The sequence below is a fragment of the Cyprinodon tularosa genome, unplaced genomic scaffold (assembly GCF_016077235.1).
Source record: "Cyprinodon tularosa strain WSP-4 unplaced genomic scaffold, ASM1607723v1 ctg596, whole genome shotgun sequence".
NCBI lineage: Eukaryota > Metazoa > Chordata > Actinopteri > Cyprinodontiformes > Cyprinodontidae > Cyprinodon > Cyprinodon tularosa.
Window position 1 is genome coordinate 335,455 of NW_024039336.1, and position 19,362 is coordinate 354,816.

General features: G+C 42.1%; 1 protein-coding gene across 1 annotated transcript; it reads right to left on the reverse strand.

Moving 5' to 3' along the window:
* Window positions 1–1,450: 1,450 nt before the first annotated feature.
* zgc:103559 lies at window positions 1,451–19,362 on the reverse strand. Its single transcript, XM_038306889.1, has 11 exons — window positions 19,149–19,362; window positions 18,905–19,056; window positions 14,839–14,953; window positions 14,595–14,741; window positions 14,459–14,507; window positions 14,090–14,183; window positions 9,790–9,976; window positions 9,562–9,700; window positions 1,910–2,082; window positions 1,805–1,837; window positions 1,451–1,714 (listed from the first exon to the last, which is right to left on the reverse strand). The coding sequence occupies exons 1-11, from the start codon at window positions 19,293–19,295 to the stop codon at window positions 1,565–1,567; spliced, it is 1,386 nt and encodes a 461-aa protein (XP_038162817.1). The 5' UTR covers window positions 19,296–19,362; the 3' UTR covers window positions 1,451–1,564.

Below are 19,362 nucleotides of genomic sequence, written 5' to 3' on the forward strand. Positions count from 1 at the left end.
TCAGAAAAAAAAAAACATTGTCAGGTCTCCAAAAAATAAAAGCTGTCAAGTCTCAGAAAATAAAAGCTGATGTAGGGTTTCATAGGGATTATGTTGGCCTTGTTAATGCAGTAAAAGCCTTAATCTGCTGGTCCAAAGTCATCTCCAAAAACAGAGAACTTTTCTGACTCTTGTGACTTAATCTGTGGCCTGATGTGGTGTCCTGAAACCCCCTCTCTCTTCTCCACCATTGTCCTTCCTGTTAGGAATCCAGTTTGTGTTGGTTGTGTTTTTGTTTGTTTTCCCTCCACCACCAGGTGGCGCCTGGTTCTCGTTGGCCCTCTCACACACCTGCGGATGGTTGCCTCATTAACGGAGGACTCTTAAGCTGCTGACTGCCACTACCTCGACGCCAGAGTGTTGCCAGTTTTGGGTACTCTAGCCAAGCTGAGTTTTGCTGAGTCAAACTGAGTTTTGTCAACCTGAGCCTTAATCCTGTTGTTTTGTCTTTGCCTCTCGGCAGGAGGTCATCCTGCAAACTGGATGTTTTGGACCTTCTCCCCCTGGAAGGACTGAGCTGGGGATTCAAACTGGAGGTTTGGATACTTTTCCCCAAAGGATTGTTTGAGCTTCACACTGAATAGGGGATTCATCTCCACAAGATCCGTTGAAGTACCAAAGGAAATCTAAGTGGCAGTCAGCTCCTCCGTTCCTCAAGGAAACACCTTAACCTGGGTAAACCCTGTCCGCCCTCCAACGAGCAACTCAATTACTGGAACAACCCACACCGACTGGATTCAAAGAAAGACACCTTTTCTGGAAACGTGAGTCCTGTTGCCTTTACTCCCTTTTGCAAATCAAAGCTCAAATTTCCCACTGAACTTGAACTAACCACATGAACTTCCTCTTCTCTTTTCAGTCCCGGTTCGCCGGTGTTCAGAGCAGCACTGGACCCATCCCTACCAGTTCTCAATAAACCTGTTAACCCTTCCCTTGTCTCTCTGATTGGTTTTCTGCATGTGGGTCAGATCTTTGAATAAAATCATGACACTTCCTTTCCTATGCAGCTTATTAACCGGCTCTTTTGTTTCAGTAAATCAAGACCCCAAGTGAAAAAACATCACACACATAAATAACACAGGCTATTATGTTCAAGCATTTATTTGTGTTTTAATTATTTTTTCCACTCTACAACTAATTGTTGAGTTAAAATGCTGCTGTTCCTTTATTAAGGCTTGCCTCTCTTTGCTCTTTAGCTCACATGTTTCATACAGTCAATAAGGTCAAACAAAATGAAAGTGACACAAGTTGCAGGATGGAGCCAGTGGGTTTGTCTTTAGAGGTTTTGTATCGATGAAGCCTCACTGCAAAATACCTGCTGCTCAGACCTTCCTCTAGATATTGAAGCATTGGATTTAACGCATTAACTCATTGAAATTAAAGCTTAAAGACTAAATCAAAAACTATTAGCTCATTATCCAGCTGTACCTAGATGTTTATTAGAAAGGATAGAAAGACAAACAGCAATTTAAGCTCAGAATTAAGTCCATAATTTAACAAATGAGTTTTATAAACAGAGCCTCCTTCAGAGCTGTGAAGGACTCGTCCTCTGAGGGATGAGGAGATGTTTCCCTAGAGGTTCAGAGCAGAAGCTCCCGTCTCTGAACACCAGCTGTCCCCTCAGGATGGTAGCGCGCACCACACCCTGCAGTGTGAAGCCCAGGTACGGGGTCAGCTGCGCACACACACATACACAATCAGTCGTTTGAGTGAACATCTAATCTTTGCAACATGTTTTTCCTTTGATTTATACAGGTTTAAATACCTTATTTCTGTGCTGTATGATATCTTCTTCAATCTGTGAAGTGAAAGAAAAGCTGAAACCAAATGCACTCTTGACGGCGGCTAACATCGAATACCTCACACTAACCTGAAAAGCTGTCTCTGGGTCCCATATGACCAAGTCGGCATCAAATCCAGGGGCCAGGGTGCCCTTCAGGTGGCCCAGCCCGCTCAGGTAGGCTGTGTTCCTGCTGAGGAGTCTGACCACATCAGACAGCTGGAAGTCTCTCCTACTGGCTGAACTCCAGAACAGAGGCAAACCTGAAAAATGGCAGCAGTCAGAATGTCAGAAACTTCCTTTAGTTCCTCTGCTTCCATGGGGCTGCATGAATGACCTTTCTACAGGCTGTCTGTTGCTGGGCTTTGACTCATGGAGGCTAGGCGGACGTTCAACTGAAGAAACTCATTGCTTTCCTTCATCCACCTGCGACTCAGCCAATCAGCTTTGAACCACACCTCAACGAAAGCCAATCGGCATCCAAAGTTCATCTTAAAAGGCCTCCGATCCACAACTTGTCTGCTCTGTGCTCAGGCGGCGGATGCGCTTTGACTTAATTCAGATCATCCCCCCTCCAGCCCCTCCTCCACCATCGTAGCTAAAGCTTCATCAGAGTTTCATCCCTCCTGGACTCTCAGTGTGTCCCGCGTCTCAGGTTCTCAGGAGGGTTTTTTTTTCCTATGAGGACTTTTTCCTCTCCACTGTCGCTGCATGCTTGCTCATCATGGACAGGTTCTCTCAACCTGTGTTATCCAAGCTGGACCTCCATCTTCCAGGTCTCTGATTGAAGCTCTAGTATCAGCTCACGCAGTCCACTGGATCTCCCCATAAAGCTGGAGTCTGTTATTTTTTAAATCAATAAGTTTTAAAGTCTGGACCTTGTATTTACTGTTGCAGCACACAGATTAGCTTTTTTTTTTCTCTAAAATACTTCAATATAGAGAGGAGTTCTAGTTCGACTCATTGACCTGACAATGTTTTTTCTGAGATCTGTGATCATCTGACCACAAATCAATTCAATTCAATTTCAATTCAATTCAGTTTATTTATATAGCGCCAAATTCACAACACATGTCATCTCAAGGCACTTTACAGTTCAACCAGATCATACAGTCAAATTGATACAAAGTTTTCTATCTAAGGAAAACCAGTTGATTGCATCGACTCAAATACAATCCCTCACACTAAGCATGCTTGTAGCGACAGTGGAGAGGAAAAACTCCCTTTTAACAGGAAGAAACCTCCAGCAGAACCAGGCTCAGTGTGAGCGGCCATCTGCTGAGGCCCACTGGGGTTCAAGGAGACAGAAGCAGAGACACAAAAAGCAGCTGTAAAAGGCGGCCCCGTCCAGGAAACACACAGCCAGGCAGACGAGCTCCAAGGCAGCTCCCATGCCAGAGGACGAAGAGAGCACATCCACTCAGTCACGGTCAGAGAAACAGGACCACACTGGAAAACAGGCCGATCTCCAACATCTATAAACAAGGGTGTTGATGGAAGCAGCACAGCTGATGTTTCTTTCCAGGATGGAGTCACAGCCAAACAGGAACAGACGAGGCAAAGCTACTCTGAGGAAAAGCAGAGAGAGCAGAAGGTTAGAGATTGAACTAACAGATTCTGCAGTTAGGAGAACAGAGAGAGAATGAAGCAGAATGATGAAAAAGGGGTCCCTATGTCCTCCAGCAGTCTAAGCCTATAGCAGCAGAACTATAGAGATAGCTCAGGATAACCTGAGCCACTCTAACTAGAAGCTTTATCAAAAAGGAAAGTTTTAAGCCTAGCCTTAAAAGTAGACAAGGTGTCTGCCTCACGGACTAAAACTGGTAGTTGGTTCCACAGGAGAGGAGCCTGATAACTAAAAGATCTGCCTCCCATTCTACTTTTAGAAGTTCTAGGAACCACTAGTAAACCTGCAGATTGAGAGCGAAGTGCTCTGTTAGGAACATAAGGAACAATCAGATCTCTGATATCAGATGGAGCTTGGCTATTTAAGGCTTTATTTGTGAGAAGGAGGATTTTAAATTCTATTCTGGATTTAACAGGAAGCCAATGAAGAGAAGCCAGGATAGGAGAGATATGATCTCTCTTTTTCATTTTCATCAGAACTCTGGCTGCAGCATTTTGGATCAGCTGAAGGCTTTTAACTACAGTTTGTGGACTTCCTGATAGTAAAGAATTACAATAGTCCAGCCTTGAAGTAACAAATGCATGGACTAGTTTCTCAGCATCACCCCTGGACAGGATATTTCTAATTTTTGCAATGTTCCTCAGATGAAAGAAGGAAATTCTAGAAACCTCTTTGATATGGGATTTAAATGACAGGTCCTGATCAAAAATAACACCAAGATTTTTTACTTTATTATCTGAAATCAGTTTAATCCCATCCAAATGAAGTGACTGACTAATCAGTTTCTTTTTCAGAGACTCTGGTCCAAAGACTATAACTTCTGTTTTATCTGCATTCAGAAGCAGAAAGTTAAGAGTCATCCAGGTTTTTATGTCTTCAAGACATGCCTGTAATCTATGTAATGGGTTAGCTTCATCTGGATTTATAGACAGATATAGCTGGGTATCATCAGCATAACAGTGGAAATTAATCCCATGCTGTCTAATAACTCTACCAATTGGGAGCATGTATAAAGTAAAGAGAATTGGTCCTAGCACTGATCCCTGTGGTACTCCACAGGTAACCTTTGAGCGTGTTGAAGATCTATCATTAACATGAACAAACTGAATTCGATCAGATAGATCAGATTTAAACCAGTCTAGAGCTGTTCCTTTAATTCCAACAAAATATTCAAGTCTTTCTAAAAGAATATTATGGTCAACTGTATCAAATGCAGCACTAAGATCTAACAGGACGAGCACAGATACAAGTCCATTATCTGAGGCCATGAGAATATCATTAGTGACTTTCACCAGAGCTGTTTCAGTGCTATGATGAGCTCTAAAGCCAGACTGAAACTCTTCAAAAAGTTCATTATGGTGTAAGTGATCGCAAACTTGTTTGGCAACTACTTTCTCAAGAATTTTGGATAAGAAAGGAAGATTGGATATAGGTCTATAATTGACCAAGTCATCTGGGTCAAGAGACGGTTTCTTAAGCAGAGGTTTAATTACAGCAACCTTAAAAGCTTTAGGTACATATCCCTGTAACAGAGATAGATTAATCACATCTAAAATGGAGGAGGAGATCAAAGGGAATACCTCCTTAAATAACCTGGTTGGAACTGGATCTAACATACAAGTTGAAGGCTTAGATGAAGACAATAATTTTGCTAATTCAGAAAGTTCAACTGGATCAAAGCAGTCTAAACCCGGTTCAGATTCCATGACTACCTCAGGTACAATCGCGGATAGAGGAGTGCTTATGATTTTATTTTTAATAAGATCAATCTTATTTATAAAGAATCCCATAAAATCATTGCTGCTAAGAGCAGGTGGAATGGACGGTTCAACAGAGCTATGGCTCTGGGTGAGTTTGGCAACTGTATTAAAAAGAAATCTAGGATTATTCTTATTCTTCTCTATTAATGAGGAGAAGTATGCTGCTCTTGCTTTACAAAGGGTCCTCTTATACAGCATTAAACCATTTTTCCAGACTAGGAAGGACTCCCGCAGGCCTGTGGAGCGATATTTTCTCTCCAGTTTCCTAGCATTTTGCTGCAAAGTACGCAGCTCTGCATTAAACCAAGGAGCAAGCTTTCTATTTTTAACGGTTTTCATTTTCAAAGGAGCTGCGTTGTCTAAGGCAATACGCAGAGAACTAGCAACCCCATCAACAAAATCATCAACCTGTGAAGGGGAATAAGCTAAGCTTTTGCACTCTGAAGCACTGCTCAGCGACACAGAGGAGAGAGAAAGTGAAGCAGATTCTTCCAAATTTATAACTGCACTATCTGATAAAGATCTACTAAAATTGAACCTTCTTTTGGGGGAGGAGAACTCTGTTAAAGTAATCCTAAAGGTTATTAGAAAGTGGTCAGAGAGGAAAGGGTTGTGAGGAAATACTGTTATTTCTTCACATTCTATGCCGTATGTCAGCACAAGATCCAAAGTATGAAAATGAGAATGTGTGGGACTATTCACATTTTGAACAAAGCCAATAGCGTCTAAGATAGCATTAAAGGCTGCTCTTAAGCTATCGCCTTCAATGTCAGCATGGATGTTAAAATCTCCCACTATGATGACCCTGTCAGTATTTAATACCAAATCAGAAAGGAACTCTGAAAACTCATCTAAAAATTCAGAGTAAGGACCTGGTGGACGATACAAAGTTACAAAAAGAAGAGGTTTTCCTGCCTTGAAATTTGGATCAGGGAAATTAAGGGTTAAATGTTCAAAAGAGTTGTAGGTATTAACTGTTTTGGGAGTAATCAGTAAGTCAGACTGGAAGATTGTTGCTACTCCTCCTCCTCGCCCAGAACTTCTGGGTATGTGAAAATTTAAATAGCTTGAAGGAGTTGCCTCATTTATGCTCACATAATCAAACCCAATAATTGCTCCTACACCACAGTTCTTATTGTTGTATCTGGTATTTTGTCTCAACATGGTTCTTAAACACAAAATATGTTAATGAATTAAGTCAATTTCTCTTTTTAAAAAAAAAGTGTTTTTTTCTGTTTTATTGAGGCAATTTGCCAAAGGAATAAGATAATAGAAAAATAGAAAAAAAAAATAACTCCATTATCTTATTTCAGCTGTAAAATAGCAAATTATCTAATTTTTTAGGGAAACAATTTTCATTTCACCTGTTGAAATTAAGCCAAATCCAGCTATTTTAGGAAGTTTGAACATATATTAATAATAATAATTGAATTTTATTAATGTCACACTGGAGAAATTCCCTCTTTGTATTTAACCCATGACCTTTGGGAGCAGCAGGCTGCCACCGTGTGGCGCCCGGGGAGCAGTGTGGGGTTTAGGGACCCAGAGTGGGGCTTGATCTCTTTTCAAAACATTTTTTTCTTTCTGAGAATTGAATAGTTTTGGACTTTTGGATGAACTTTCTAAAAAGTGGGAAATCTGTTATTTGGAAAACATAAACCTTCCTGAATTGATGTGCAGTAATGATTTAAGGTCACTGATCTGTTTCTACCATTGACTAACAAAAAATATTATTCCTTGAATGACTACAAAGCACCCAGATCCAGCTCTAGTTAGGTCTACATCATCAGCCCTCCACCACCGTGCTTTACATCTGAAACACAAGAATTTAAGTCCAATCAGCTCCACTCTGGTTTAATCTGCTTCTCGTGTTGAGTCTGTTAATTATTAACCTCCTTAATGCCATAGTGTGAATTGTGCTCAATTATTATTGAAGCTGTCGTGGTGAAGAGAGAGCTGAGCGAAAAGGCAAGGCTCTCAATTTACCGTTCGGTCTACGTTCCTACCCTCACCTATGGTTATGAAATTTGGATCATGACCGAAAGAACGAGATCCCGGATACAAGCGGCTGAAATTAGCTTCCTCCGCAGGGTGGCTGGGCTCTCCCTTAGAGATGGGGTGAGGAGCTCGGTCATTCGGGAGAGGCTCAGTGTAGAGCCGGTTCTCCTCCACATCGAGAGGAGTCAGTTGAGGTGGCTCGGACATCTTCTTCGGATGCCCCCTGGACGCCTTCCTCGGGAGGTGTTCCAGGCACATCCCACTGGGAGGAGGCCCAGGGAACGACCCAGGAGACTACGTCTCTCCAGCGTGTCCTGGGAGCGCCTAGGGCTTCCCCCAGCAGAGCTGGAGGAGGTGTCTGCGGAGAGGGAAGTCTGGGAGTCTCTGCTTAGTCTGCTGCCCCCGCGACCCGGTTCCTAATAAAGCGGGAGACGACGAGTACGAGTATTATTGCAGCCAAGAACACTTTTGGAAAAAATAATTTCCTTTAAATGTGCAATCCAGAAAGGCAACAAAGGACCCCCCCAAAAAAATAAAAATAAAAAGAGTGTTATTTTGTTTTTCAATTTTTCGATTTTCAATCAATTTATTTCCAACTGTGATATTTTTTTTAATTCTCTTTTCCAGATTGAGTTTTCTGAATTGCTTTTTTTTTCTTCCAATATTAATTAATTTAAAACTAACACAATCTATTGTACATTGATTAATAAAAATCTTGTTGCTAACATCAATGCAGACCAGTAGAAATGCAACCCCCCACCCCAATCCAGAGGAAAGCCTGCCTGCAGAAGGGAAGAGAATGTGAACTGTAGAACACAATTTGAAAAGAATGCAATTAATATATATGAAATCCATAAAAACATCTGGGCAGATATTCTTTTTTTAAGCTCCATTAAGCAGACACTAAATACCGTTAACTCTAGAGATAGATAACTGCAAAAAAACTGCAATAAAAAATAATGGCTTAAAGAGGCATTACAGAGTTTTCTAATGATAATGCCACCTATGGCCCAAACACAAAACTGCAGCACTCTTCTGCTCCATCTCTTAGTTCACATTTGATTCACCTTACTAGCATTGCCACTGATGTCTGAGTTGAGCTGGATGCCGCTCACTTCTGAGTATCCACAAAATCCATCTTGACTATTACGCTTCCATTGTTTGCTAGGTTGGACGCGTTAAACATGGCGCCACGCTAAGTAAATTCAGGAGAACAGGCTACAGGCTTAGAGACGTATAAACTCTGAACTTCTGAAGCGTCAAACACTGGTTTAGTCTTAAAGTTGTAGGGAAGTCATATTTAAAATTCAAATAATTCTGGCTTAAACATGTATATAAATGTTCTCTTTATCAGACCATATTGTCCCAAAAGTTAGAAAATTTCTAATTAAAAAAATCCTGTCTTAAAATCTGTGTTGTTTTTTTGTTTCCTTTATCTTCTGCAGGCCAGTTAGTTCTACGTCAGCCTGAACACCTAAATTCAGCCAATCCTATATCAACGCTCATCTGTCAATCACATGTTTTCGGTCATAGCATCTTGATTCATGTGTCGCAGCTAATATACGCAACGGTTGAAACCAGAATCCTTTCCTTTCCCATTGAGTTGCGTCCCAGTGTTCAGGGGGATGGACGTCTGTGTCTTCGGCAGGCGTAGAGCTAACAGAACTGGCAGCGTTGCGAGGCAAGGGCTCAAACATGTACGGCTGGAAGCCTTCTACACCAAACCAAGTTTCTGCCGCCCTGGCGTCCTCTTCCACAACATCTTCGTCCCCGCTTTCCTCCTCTAAATAAAAAATGGATGACGGAGGAGACTCATCCACGACCTCCGACACTAAACTCTCCTCCTCTTGCATGTTTCCGCTGTCCATAGCGTTCCTTGACAGCGTCGTTTCTAAGGCACCAATTTAGTGCTACTTGGTCCCAATGGAATTTCCCATTGGTAACCTGCTAGCACTAAGTTGCTAACTGGTTAGCAAGATGCTTCAGACAAACCGACCACAGCCATAATTTCTTTCGAACCTTCCGCCACAACAATCCCGCCCCCTTGATAATCGACCAACCACATTCACTTTATTCACTCGTGTAAAGTCGTGCACCACTGGGAGAACTCGGAAATGCAACGGTTGGAACAGCCGCTTCCCTACGACTTAAAGGGTCAAATAAAAAGGCTGTTTCAAAGATATTGTTCAGTAGAAATTACATAATGTCTCTTTAACATAAAATACAAGATTTATAAAGCCACAGAATTACATTTTTACTGTTTTTTTAAACCTTTAAGTGATATGATGATCTAGTGTGTAACTGATTTCGTGACTTTGACAGCAGCCACCAGTTCAATCAACATCCGAACACCGTACCAAACTGCAAAGATGAAATCCCTCCCCAAGCCTCCATAAAGTCGCCACGCTCCGGTTTCTTAAGGTCAGGGGTGCAGGGCGAGTGATCAGACACCACCATGTCGATCTGTCCTGTTTTCAGCGCAGACCATAACTGCTCCTAGAAAATAAAATCCACATTCAAATCATTGCTTTTACTTTTCCACAAGTGAAATGTATGTTTTTGGAGTTAAAGAAGAGTCTATCTACCTGGTTGGCAGAGTCTCGGATAGGTGGACAACACTTAAACTGGGTGGCCCCCGCAGGCACGTTTTCAGCCGATAAGCTGAGATAATGATGGGTCGTCTCCACTGTTAAGGGGGCTCCAGCTTGTCGAGCTTTCTGGATCAGTTTCAGAGCCTTTGCAGATGACAGGTGAACAATATGGCATCGCACCCTGAAACAGGAAGATTGTTGGAAGAATAATGAAACTTAAAAATCCGCCTTTTTTTGTCAGTTCAAAAACATACTAGCGAATCCTATTGCTATGCTACTAGATGAAACAAATAGTTTTAAAAGTACTAAACAGGATAAAAGTCTGTATTCAAAGCACAAATTTAGAGATACTTTGGTGCTGACTACTTGTAAATGAACGATTTGTGCGTTATAGGTTAGATTATTATTATGCAGGTTGTGGATGATAGATGTAGACATTTTACATTTTTATCTTATTTCATTTTTTGTCAATTCTATTTAATTCTATCGAAATGTCTCTTTTCAGTTGTACATTTAGCTGTTTTTTGTCGCATTGAAATTTTTTTTTTATATTTATGTTTTTTAGAAGGAACACAAAGGAATAACTGTCTGTAAAACTCAGCTAACTGGAATCTGAATAATAAACTAAACTAAAACACGACACCTAAATGGAAAAAAATGTAGAGATAAAAAAAATATATACCGTAAATTCTCTAATATTGGCCTGTATTCCATTAGCGGCCGGGACTCTAACATTGGCCGGTCTCGCTGTCAGAGAAGGTTAATAATGGCCGGTCTCTAATACAGGCCGGGGCTATAAACGTTTTTTCTGGGCATACCTCAACATTATACTTGTGGTAGTAACATACAAGTACCACAGCCCTGCGCAGCTGGACGACAGGCCCTGACTGCTGCCCGTCTGCGCGAGGAAGAGAACAGACACGCAGCAGAACAGGAGGAGCGCGAGTGATGAGGAGATTAAAGGGAGAGATGAAGAGGAGGAGAAAAACTGAGGAGGAGAATTAAACAGAATTGGAGGATTTTTTTTTTTTTTTTACTTCAAACCAAGCGAGACATGGTAACTGTACTTTTTCAATAAATGAACCTAGTGTTTTATAGGTTCAAATAGACACAAAATCTCATTTTTATTCATTCCACTGGTAGTCTGTTTTGCTCAAATAGCAATAGAGGCCTGTCTCTAATTCTGGCCTGTATCCAATAAAGGCCTGGACCGCGATGCACTTGAGTGAAATAAAGGCCCGGGCCTATATTAGAGAATTTACGGTAAACTAAAACACAACACCTCAATGGAAAAAAAATCCTCTTTCGACAAAATGGGAATGTAGAGATAAAAAAAATATATACCGTAAATTCTCTAATATTGGCCTGTATTCCATTAGCGGCCGGGACTCTAACATTGGCCGGTCTCGCTGTCAGAGGAGGTAAATAATGGCCGGTCTCTAATACAGGCCGGGGCTATAAACGTTTTTTCTGGGCATACCTCAACATTATACTTGTGGTAGTAACATACAAGTACCACAGCCCTGCGCAGCTGGACGACAGGCCCTGACTACTGCCCGTCTGCGTGAAGAAGAGAACAGACACGCAGCAGAACATGAGGAGGAGCGCGAGTGATGAGGAGATTAAAGGGAGAGATGAAGAGGAGGAGGAAACTGAGGAGGAGGATTAAACAGAATTGGAGGATTTGTTTTTTCTTTTTTACTTCAAACCAAGCGAGACATGGTAACTGTACTTTTTCAATAAATGAACCTAGTGTTTTATAGGTTCAAATAGACACAAAATCTCCTTTTTATTCATTCCACTGGTAGTCTGTTTTGCTCAAATAGCAATAGAGGCCTGTCTCTAATTCTGGCCTCTTTCCAATAAAGGCCTGGACCTCGATGCACTTGAGTGAAATAAAGGCCCGGGCCTATATTAGAGGATTTACGGTATATATATTTATACCCTTTGAACGTTTCTGTATTTTGCCACTGGAGACTTCTATGGGGGCTGGGGCCGGTTAGGCAGATGGGGGGAAGCAAGAGGCCGCCAGTGTCCAGGCTACCGTCACCGAGTCGGATTTGGTCGGTTAGCCTTTCTTGGCTGTTTGTAGTTGTGGGTTTTCTGTCATTATCCTGTTGACCTGCAACTGAGGCCAAGCTCTCTGACTCTGAGAATCACATTTCTATCTAGAATCCTTTTATAGTCTTGAGATTTCACTGTACCCTGCAGAGCTTTAAGACACCCTGTGCCAGATTGAACAGAACCACCTCCGTGTTTCACAGTTGGGACAGTCTCTTTTTCTTTATATGCTTAGGTGTTCCATCTGTTTACACAGAGCTGATATGTCTTTGTAAAAAGCTCCAGTTTTGTCTCATCTGTCCAAAGGGCGCTCTTCCAGAAGATTTATGGCTCGTCAAGATAAAGTTTGGCAAATTAAAGCTACAGTGTGTAATTTTCAGCGACATCTAACGTCCAGACTGCAGACCGCAGCAACATGAACATCTCCCCCCCACCGCTTCTCCCCCCCAACAGTACGGCGAGCGGTACGGGACAAAATGTCTTCCACGACGTCAGCATCACCTACCTTCTCAAGTGATGAGGTTTGTTTACATAGATAATTTTACAGATAGTATTTCATTAGTCTGTGTAGGGTATAGATTTCTGTACCGTCTCAGTTCATCTCTCTCAACTTGCCATAGTTACTTTCGAGCGTAATGGGCGATCTCGCAATTGCTAGCTTGTTGGCTCTGCGCTGCCGTAGCGCAAAGATGTCTGCCTCCATGGCTGCGAGACCCGCTCCTATGTAATTATAAATAACGAATTCTAAGGCAACGCAAATATTAAGGTTAAGAGGCTGAGCTCGTAGATGATGATAAATAACATAGTTATGTATAATATATTACATTTCTGACTGTATATCCCTGTAATTATTACACACTGTAGCTTTAAGTCAACTTTGGCTTAAATAACAGGGTTGTGGCCCGCTTACAGCCTCCTCTAGGTCTCTTGGTGTACTGACCTGTCTCCTGGTAGTGATTTCAGCCCCTGGACACTACGCTAACAGACACAGCAAGGCTTCTTGCCAAAGCTTACATTGATGTGCCATCCTGGATGAGCTGCACTACCTAAACCAATTGTATGTGTTGTAGAATCAGTCTCATGAGTGTGAATGCACCAACATGTGAAAGCGACTGACCCCCGGCTCACACCGACTCCGGTCTTACCTTTGCGGTGCGGTGGGTGCGGCGCCGCAGTGATTCCAAGTCATTAAAAAGACGTAAACCTCTCTCACCGGCTGCTGAGCTGTCCGGCTGCGGTTACCGAGACACTCCGGCGCTGCAGAAAATTCCGCAAGAAAGCTATCCTTGCGGCGTGCCGGAGCCCTCCGCAACAAGCTCTCGCTAATATCCTTATTTGGGCCGTGTTATCGCGTGAAGTTACGTGAACACAAGTGAACTTCTGTTATATCTCCGGACCTGTTGCCGGAGCCGCAGAGCCGCACCGCACCGTAGTCAAAAGGGCGGTGTGAGAGGGGGTGTGCGGGAGTTGCGGTTTCCGTCGGCTCGGTAACCGCACCGGAGCCAGTGTGAGCAAGGGGTAAAGCATCAGAAAGCAAAGGCATTGATCCTTCATAGAGTGAGTCTTGCTAACTGCCACTAATTTCCACCTGTTGTCTATCCCATTTGCTCAACCGCAGGTGAAATTGATCGTCAACCAGTGGTCCTCCTGAGTGGACAGTTTGATTTCACAGAAGTTTGTTTTATTTTATGTTATATTGTGTTGTTATGTTCCATATTTTTTTGTTCCCTTTATTTCCTGAGCATTGCATATCGGCCCACTCGCTGGTTACTAGATTAAAGACACCCGCTATGCTAATCAGTGAGCACCCATTGATTTAACATGCCCCTTACGTCATAGTATTTTCAGTATTTTCTAGTGTTACCATCATTCTTTTCAAGGTCTGTTTCCGATATATATTTTTTAAACGATTCTATTGAAGCACGGTTGAAAAGCAATGTGTGCCTTTGTTTTAGTTACTTTTTATAGCACTTTTATTTATCACTATGTTTGTCTGATTCAACTTGTTTCTGACACCATTGTGGGTTTTTCTTTCATTATAGAGTTACTGACAATTTCATCCAGACGTGTTTATGATAAAAAACGAAAAATGTTGGTCTTATTCTATTATAGTGTTAGTATCCCTTTCCAAATGTTTGTCTTTCTCTCATTTTGTTAGTATTGAACTAATAATCCAAATTATAATTTCAAAGCTTTGTTTGTAAAGAACTGTATTAACGTTCCAATCTCTTACTGGTATCGCAGACAGAGTTCTGTAACAGTCCGGATAGCTTCTATCTCCATAACATCTGGTCGGGACTGAAGGAAAGTGGAGTACTTGGAAGGGTCTAAACGCAGGAAGGGAGGGTTATAAAGAAAATTGAATGAAAACAAAAGTTATTTCTTTATCCTAATGAAATTGGTATTCAAAGATTTCTGTCTAAATTAATTCTTGATTAAATTAAATCCTAATTAGTTTACTGTTGTAAATTATTACAAAAATCTTTAGCAGTTTTGCCTAAAATAATTTTTTTCCTGTTCAGACAATGAATGTACCAAAGAGCAGAAAGAAAGTATTTTCACAGTCTACAACTTCATTTCATTTAAAGTGTGAGACTTTTACCACCATCAGTCTTCCCTGATGTTGGCTGAACATCCAGCTCTGCGTGAAACTAGAGGAGACAAAACAAATGTTTTAGTTCGTCACTAGAGGTTTCATCAGAGACGGTAATCATTCAGAGGTAAGTGGAGGAAATCACCAGGAGGACACTTCCTGTCCCCTGAAGCTGCTTCATGGCTGTATGGAGGTCAAACTCCTCCACATGGGGAAACTCGTCAACGCCGCTGTTGATGAGGAAACATTTGAAGCCAGCAATTCCAGCCTGGATCATGGGCCGAAGTTCAAGCTAATTGGACGGGTTGATATTTTGGTAAGTCCTTGGTATAACAATATTAAAGAGATATGGTACTCGTTTTATTTTCACTACATTTGCTCCACTGTACCTGATTTCCAGGTACAACGCCTCCCCAGAAGGCCACATCCACAAAGCACGTCTCTGTGGCCCCCTTCAGCTTCTCGTGAAAATTTCTAAGTGTCGTAGTTGGAGGGATGCTGTTTCTGGAGAGGTGAGAAGCAAATGCTTTCTTAACAAGCAGCAAGCAGCAGAGGCATCCCGTCTGACATCGGCTTCAAAGCTGAAAACGCTGTAAAGCTTTGAAGCTAAAGTAAAGAAAAAATGGACAACAATGACAATCCAGCTGAAGCTATGGAAGCTCATTGGTAGAATTCCCATATGACAGAAAGAAGGCTGACGATTCACACCATCTATCATCCGGAGGGGGGAACATTTATTTACAAAACCGAATTCATACAGCTGTCTTAAACACTTCATACATTCAGCGCTATGTCCTCACATCTGTAATTTCCCCCAACCTTCACTCCATTGTGGGCGGCATTTATAGTTTCCACATCGCACTGTGTGGATGCACGTGCACGACTGGATGCTCTTCCTGGAAATATCTTAGCTCATGACCTGATTGCGTGCGAGTCAGCCAGGAAGAACCCTGTTTTTGCCAAGATTCGTACGTGACTCCCTGTTTACATGTTGCATTCTCTGTGTTGCTAAGTGGGCATAAGGTCAGAAACAGGACTACATAACGCAGTACTACTGCTTCCATATTTGGCAAGCCAGCCAGATATTTATATTCTACAGCATTAGAGACTTTATTATTGCTAAGACTCATACTTGAACTTCAAGATGTACTGTTTTGTTGCTAAGTAAGTATAGGGCCATGTTGTAGGATACATTCTGATTTCTGATTCTGATATAGGACAATAAAACTGCTTCTACAAAGCCTACAGTTGAGACTAGATATTTACATTCCATTCATTGTCTTCTCTAACGTTAAACCAGACGAAACTTTTACCCTTTTACTATATAATGAAATAATCTAATTTAACAAAGTGTGAAAGTTTGAGAGAGAGATTATGCTCTTGAATGCCTCAAAACAATTAATAGGCTACAAACCCACATGTAGACATCAATAATATTGTCAACAACTCGAAACTTTGGACTCAATATTCAAGCAGACAGATTCAGATGATTTCACACAAGTCTTTATTTTAACAGAAAGCTCTTCAGCTGGAGCGGATTACCGGATCCCCTGAAGGAATGGAAACTCAGGTCAGTGACTCAGAATTAAAGGCTGGCATCGACTAAGAGTTATAGTCCCTGACCTGGTCCAGAGTTCAGTCCGATCTGAGAGGAAGGTGATGAATCTAAGAGAGACTGTCCACCGCTTACAGCGGGCGCTGCCTTCAGAGCTCCGGGTGAGGGGCAGAGCCTACGCCAGCCGACGCCGGGGAGCAGCAGTGTCTAGAATGGAATATCCTGAGCCGAAGTCGAAGGAGAACCAGGTTTATGGACCAGAAGATCAGAGAGCCCAAGAGGTGCCAAGGGAGAATCCAAGCCGAGGAAAGAAGGAACAGTCCAAGTTCACTAAGCCGGTAGAATCCAGGAATCAGTCCAGAACTGATCAGACTAACAGAGCCGCAGGGCCAAAGCAAAACTCGGGATCCACAAAACAGAAACAGGTCAGAATCAGAAAGTCAGAACAATAATCAAAACGCTAGAGTTACTCTCACCAAACAGCTGGAATAATCTAGCGCTGATGGCAGGAAAGCGAAAGGCATAAATAGCTGAGGGAACCAGGTGAATCAGAACGGCGCTAATCAGCTGCAGGACCAATTAGACAGGTGAGCAGCGGCAGATGGAAAAGCACAACCATCAGCACCTAAACCATGACAGATATATAATTATATTCTGATCATTTTAAAGAGTTTTTTCTGTTTGTTTTTTGACTATTTCTCCAGCTTTTGAAAATACTCTCCCATGGGGAACTGGTGTGATAAAGTACTGTCTGGCTCAGTGGTAGTGCTAGTTTTATGCTCTGCCCAACATTTAGGTGGAACCTCTGCTCAGTTCAGATGAGGAGCAGATCAGTATAGAGCACCTGTAAAACCAAGGTGAAAACCCATTATTACATTATTCATCTTCCCTATAATATATTTAGCATCAGTAAGAACTGCACCTCTAGGATAACATGATACTATAAATACTATACTACTGACAGTATATGCCGTCTGTTTAGGCTTTCTAAGCCTAAGGCTGAGCTCCCTCCCATTTGCTGCAGCCTACTGCATCATAATTTTCACATTCCCTTTTTCCCTTATTTTTTGATTCAACTTTTCCTATAAGACTTTTCCTGTTTGGGTTATAAGTTCTGTAGCTTGATATGAAGACTGCTGCAATTTCCCACCAAAATTCCTTCTTGCAGATTCCAAAAAAAGTTAAAATCAATCCACTGGACTTTGTTTCCAAGTTTGAAGACTTTTCTCTTCTCATCCAGGAAGCTTTTTCAATTTGCATGTCAGAAATAGCGTTGAGTTTCTTTATCCAGCAGCCCAACAAAGCCTTGTTTTGGTTTAGAAAACATGCAAATAGAAATGGACGAATGGATCCACCCCTTTGGAACGGGGGTCATTTGGTTTCTTTGTTAGCCTGCAATGCCCCATACCTCTATGTCTCTATGGCCCCGTTCAGACAAAGTCAAAACGAACACGAAACGCTAATATTTTCCAGAACGTTTGTCGTAAAGACGGAGACGTAAAATAAATGTGAGCGTCCACAGGAATGCATGAAAACGCTGCAAAATGTATGCCAGGCCTGTAAGTGGCGCTGTGGTGCCAAAGCAAAAATAGGCGACGAAATGTTGGCCATGCGCACTAATATTTATACATGGTTGCCCTGCGGGTCCATTTTCGTGGTTCAGTCAAATTCAGGTGCTGAACTATGTGGTCGATATTGCTCTGTTCTTCCTGGAGATATTCCAGAAGAAGAAGATTCTGTTGTAAGCCCGACAGCAGGGTGTGTAGCATTAGCAGCAACGGCGCCATTGTTGTTGTGATACTGTGTCGCGCATGCGTGTTTAGAGGCGACGCTATGACGCATGCGTGTAAGAAAAAAAATGCGATTAGAGCTTAAAGATGGAAACGCGAAAAAGGCGTTTCAAAATCTTCCCACTCTGAAGGCTTGATAAAAAAAAGATCGTTTACAGACCCCCGAAACGCCGGCTTCGTATGGATGAGAGGCTGGTTTGGTGAAAAATTTGTCCGTTTAGGCCAGGGTTTGACTTTGTGTGGACGGGGCCTATGTCTCTGAAAGGGGGTCGTTAAAGGGAATTGTTGGCCTGGATGAATAGGCGACGTCTTCTGTTCTCCTGTAAAGGGGTTGGGGTTGCCATGATAGCGGGAAGGAATCAACTCAATTACTGCATTTGTAGGTTTTTGAAAGCTGAAATCTGAGTTCCCCCCCCCCCAACATAGAGGGCCTGGCCTCAGAAACAAAGTCCAGTGGATTGTTTTTTAACTTTTTTGTAATGACTTTCACCTGTGGTCTGAGAATCTACACCAGCATATTCCTTTTAAAGAAACTATTTTTTGCTCTGTATGGCCCTTTTGGCTGTACCTGCGCTGTACCTGATGTGAACATATACATTGATTTTAATCATGTGGATTCCTTGCAGGGCTCACACCGCAAGAAATCCAACGCCATCAGTGTTCAACTTTACTGTAATTCTTCATTGAATCTTTCAATCCAGCATGCTGCTTCTAAGCGTACATGTTGACCTTGGAACAGAACATTAATCAATGAGAGTTGGAATACTATGTTCAGCACGTAGTTCATCGATCATTCGTATGATCTTTGTAATCCTGTCATACAAGACGTCAATATATTTTTCTTTTTATTCTCTCTAGCCCCTGTGATCTTTATATAGAACAATTATTCTCCAGTACCATTAGTGTTTTAGATTTCTCCTCACTGCCACACACCTAACTACCATAAAAGAAAGATTACAGACTGTTGCAGCTCTCGATGGCTGCTGAGGGATGGCATGCTATCGTTTAAATCAGGTGTGCTGCTGCAGAGAGAACATGCAGTTTTGTGAACTACTAACACACAGTTTTAACATACAACTGCAGTGATCAAAGGGTGTATTTGAAACTTACAAGGGCATGTCCACTATAGTTGTCACTCCTCCCGCTGCGGCAGCCCTGGTGGCCGTCCAGAAGCCCTCCCACGACGTGCGACCTGGCTCGTTCACATGAACATGGCAGTCTACAACGCCGGGCATCACCACGCTGTCACCCACATCCAGCACCTGCAGTCAGGCTCATTAGTCAGTGATGGAGATTCATGTCTATTTCTGACCAAACAGACAGGAAGGATTCAAAGCGTTGACCGCCAGCTTACCTCACAGCCGACATCCTCAGTAAAATTACTTCTTGAGAGTATTTGCTGTATTTTTCCATTTTTAATTATTACCACAGCCGGACTGACTTTGTTACCAATTAGTACCCTGTTACTCTTAACCGCACTAACTACTGATCCAAGCTCCATGCCTTTTTTCTTTTTTTGCTGAGAGTTAATGAGTACAGAAAGACTCTTGGAGCTCAGCCTTTGTGAG

Coding starts and splice junctions, on each gene's coding strand:
- zgc:103559 (XM_038306889.1), bottom strand. CDS start 19,295: ATGGAGCTTGGATCAGTAGTTAGTGCGGTTAAGAGTAACAGGGTACTA. Junction 14,742..14,838: donor GCGTTGTACCTGGAAATCAG/GTACAGTGGAGC, acceptor CCGTCCAATTAG/CTTGAACTTCGGCCCATGAT. Junction 9,701..9,789: donor TCCGAGACTCTGCCAACCAG/GTAGATAGACTC, acceptor TTTATTTTCTAG/GAGCAGTTATGGTCTGCGCT.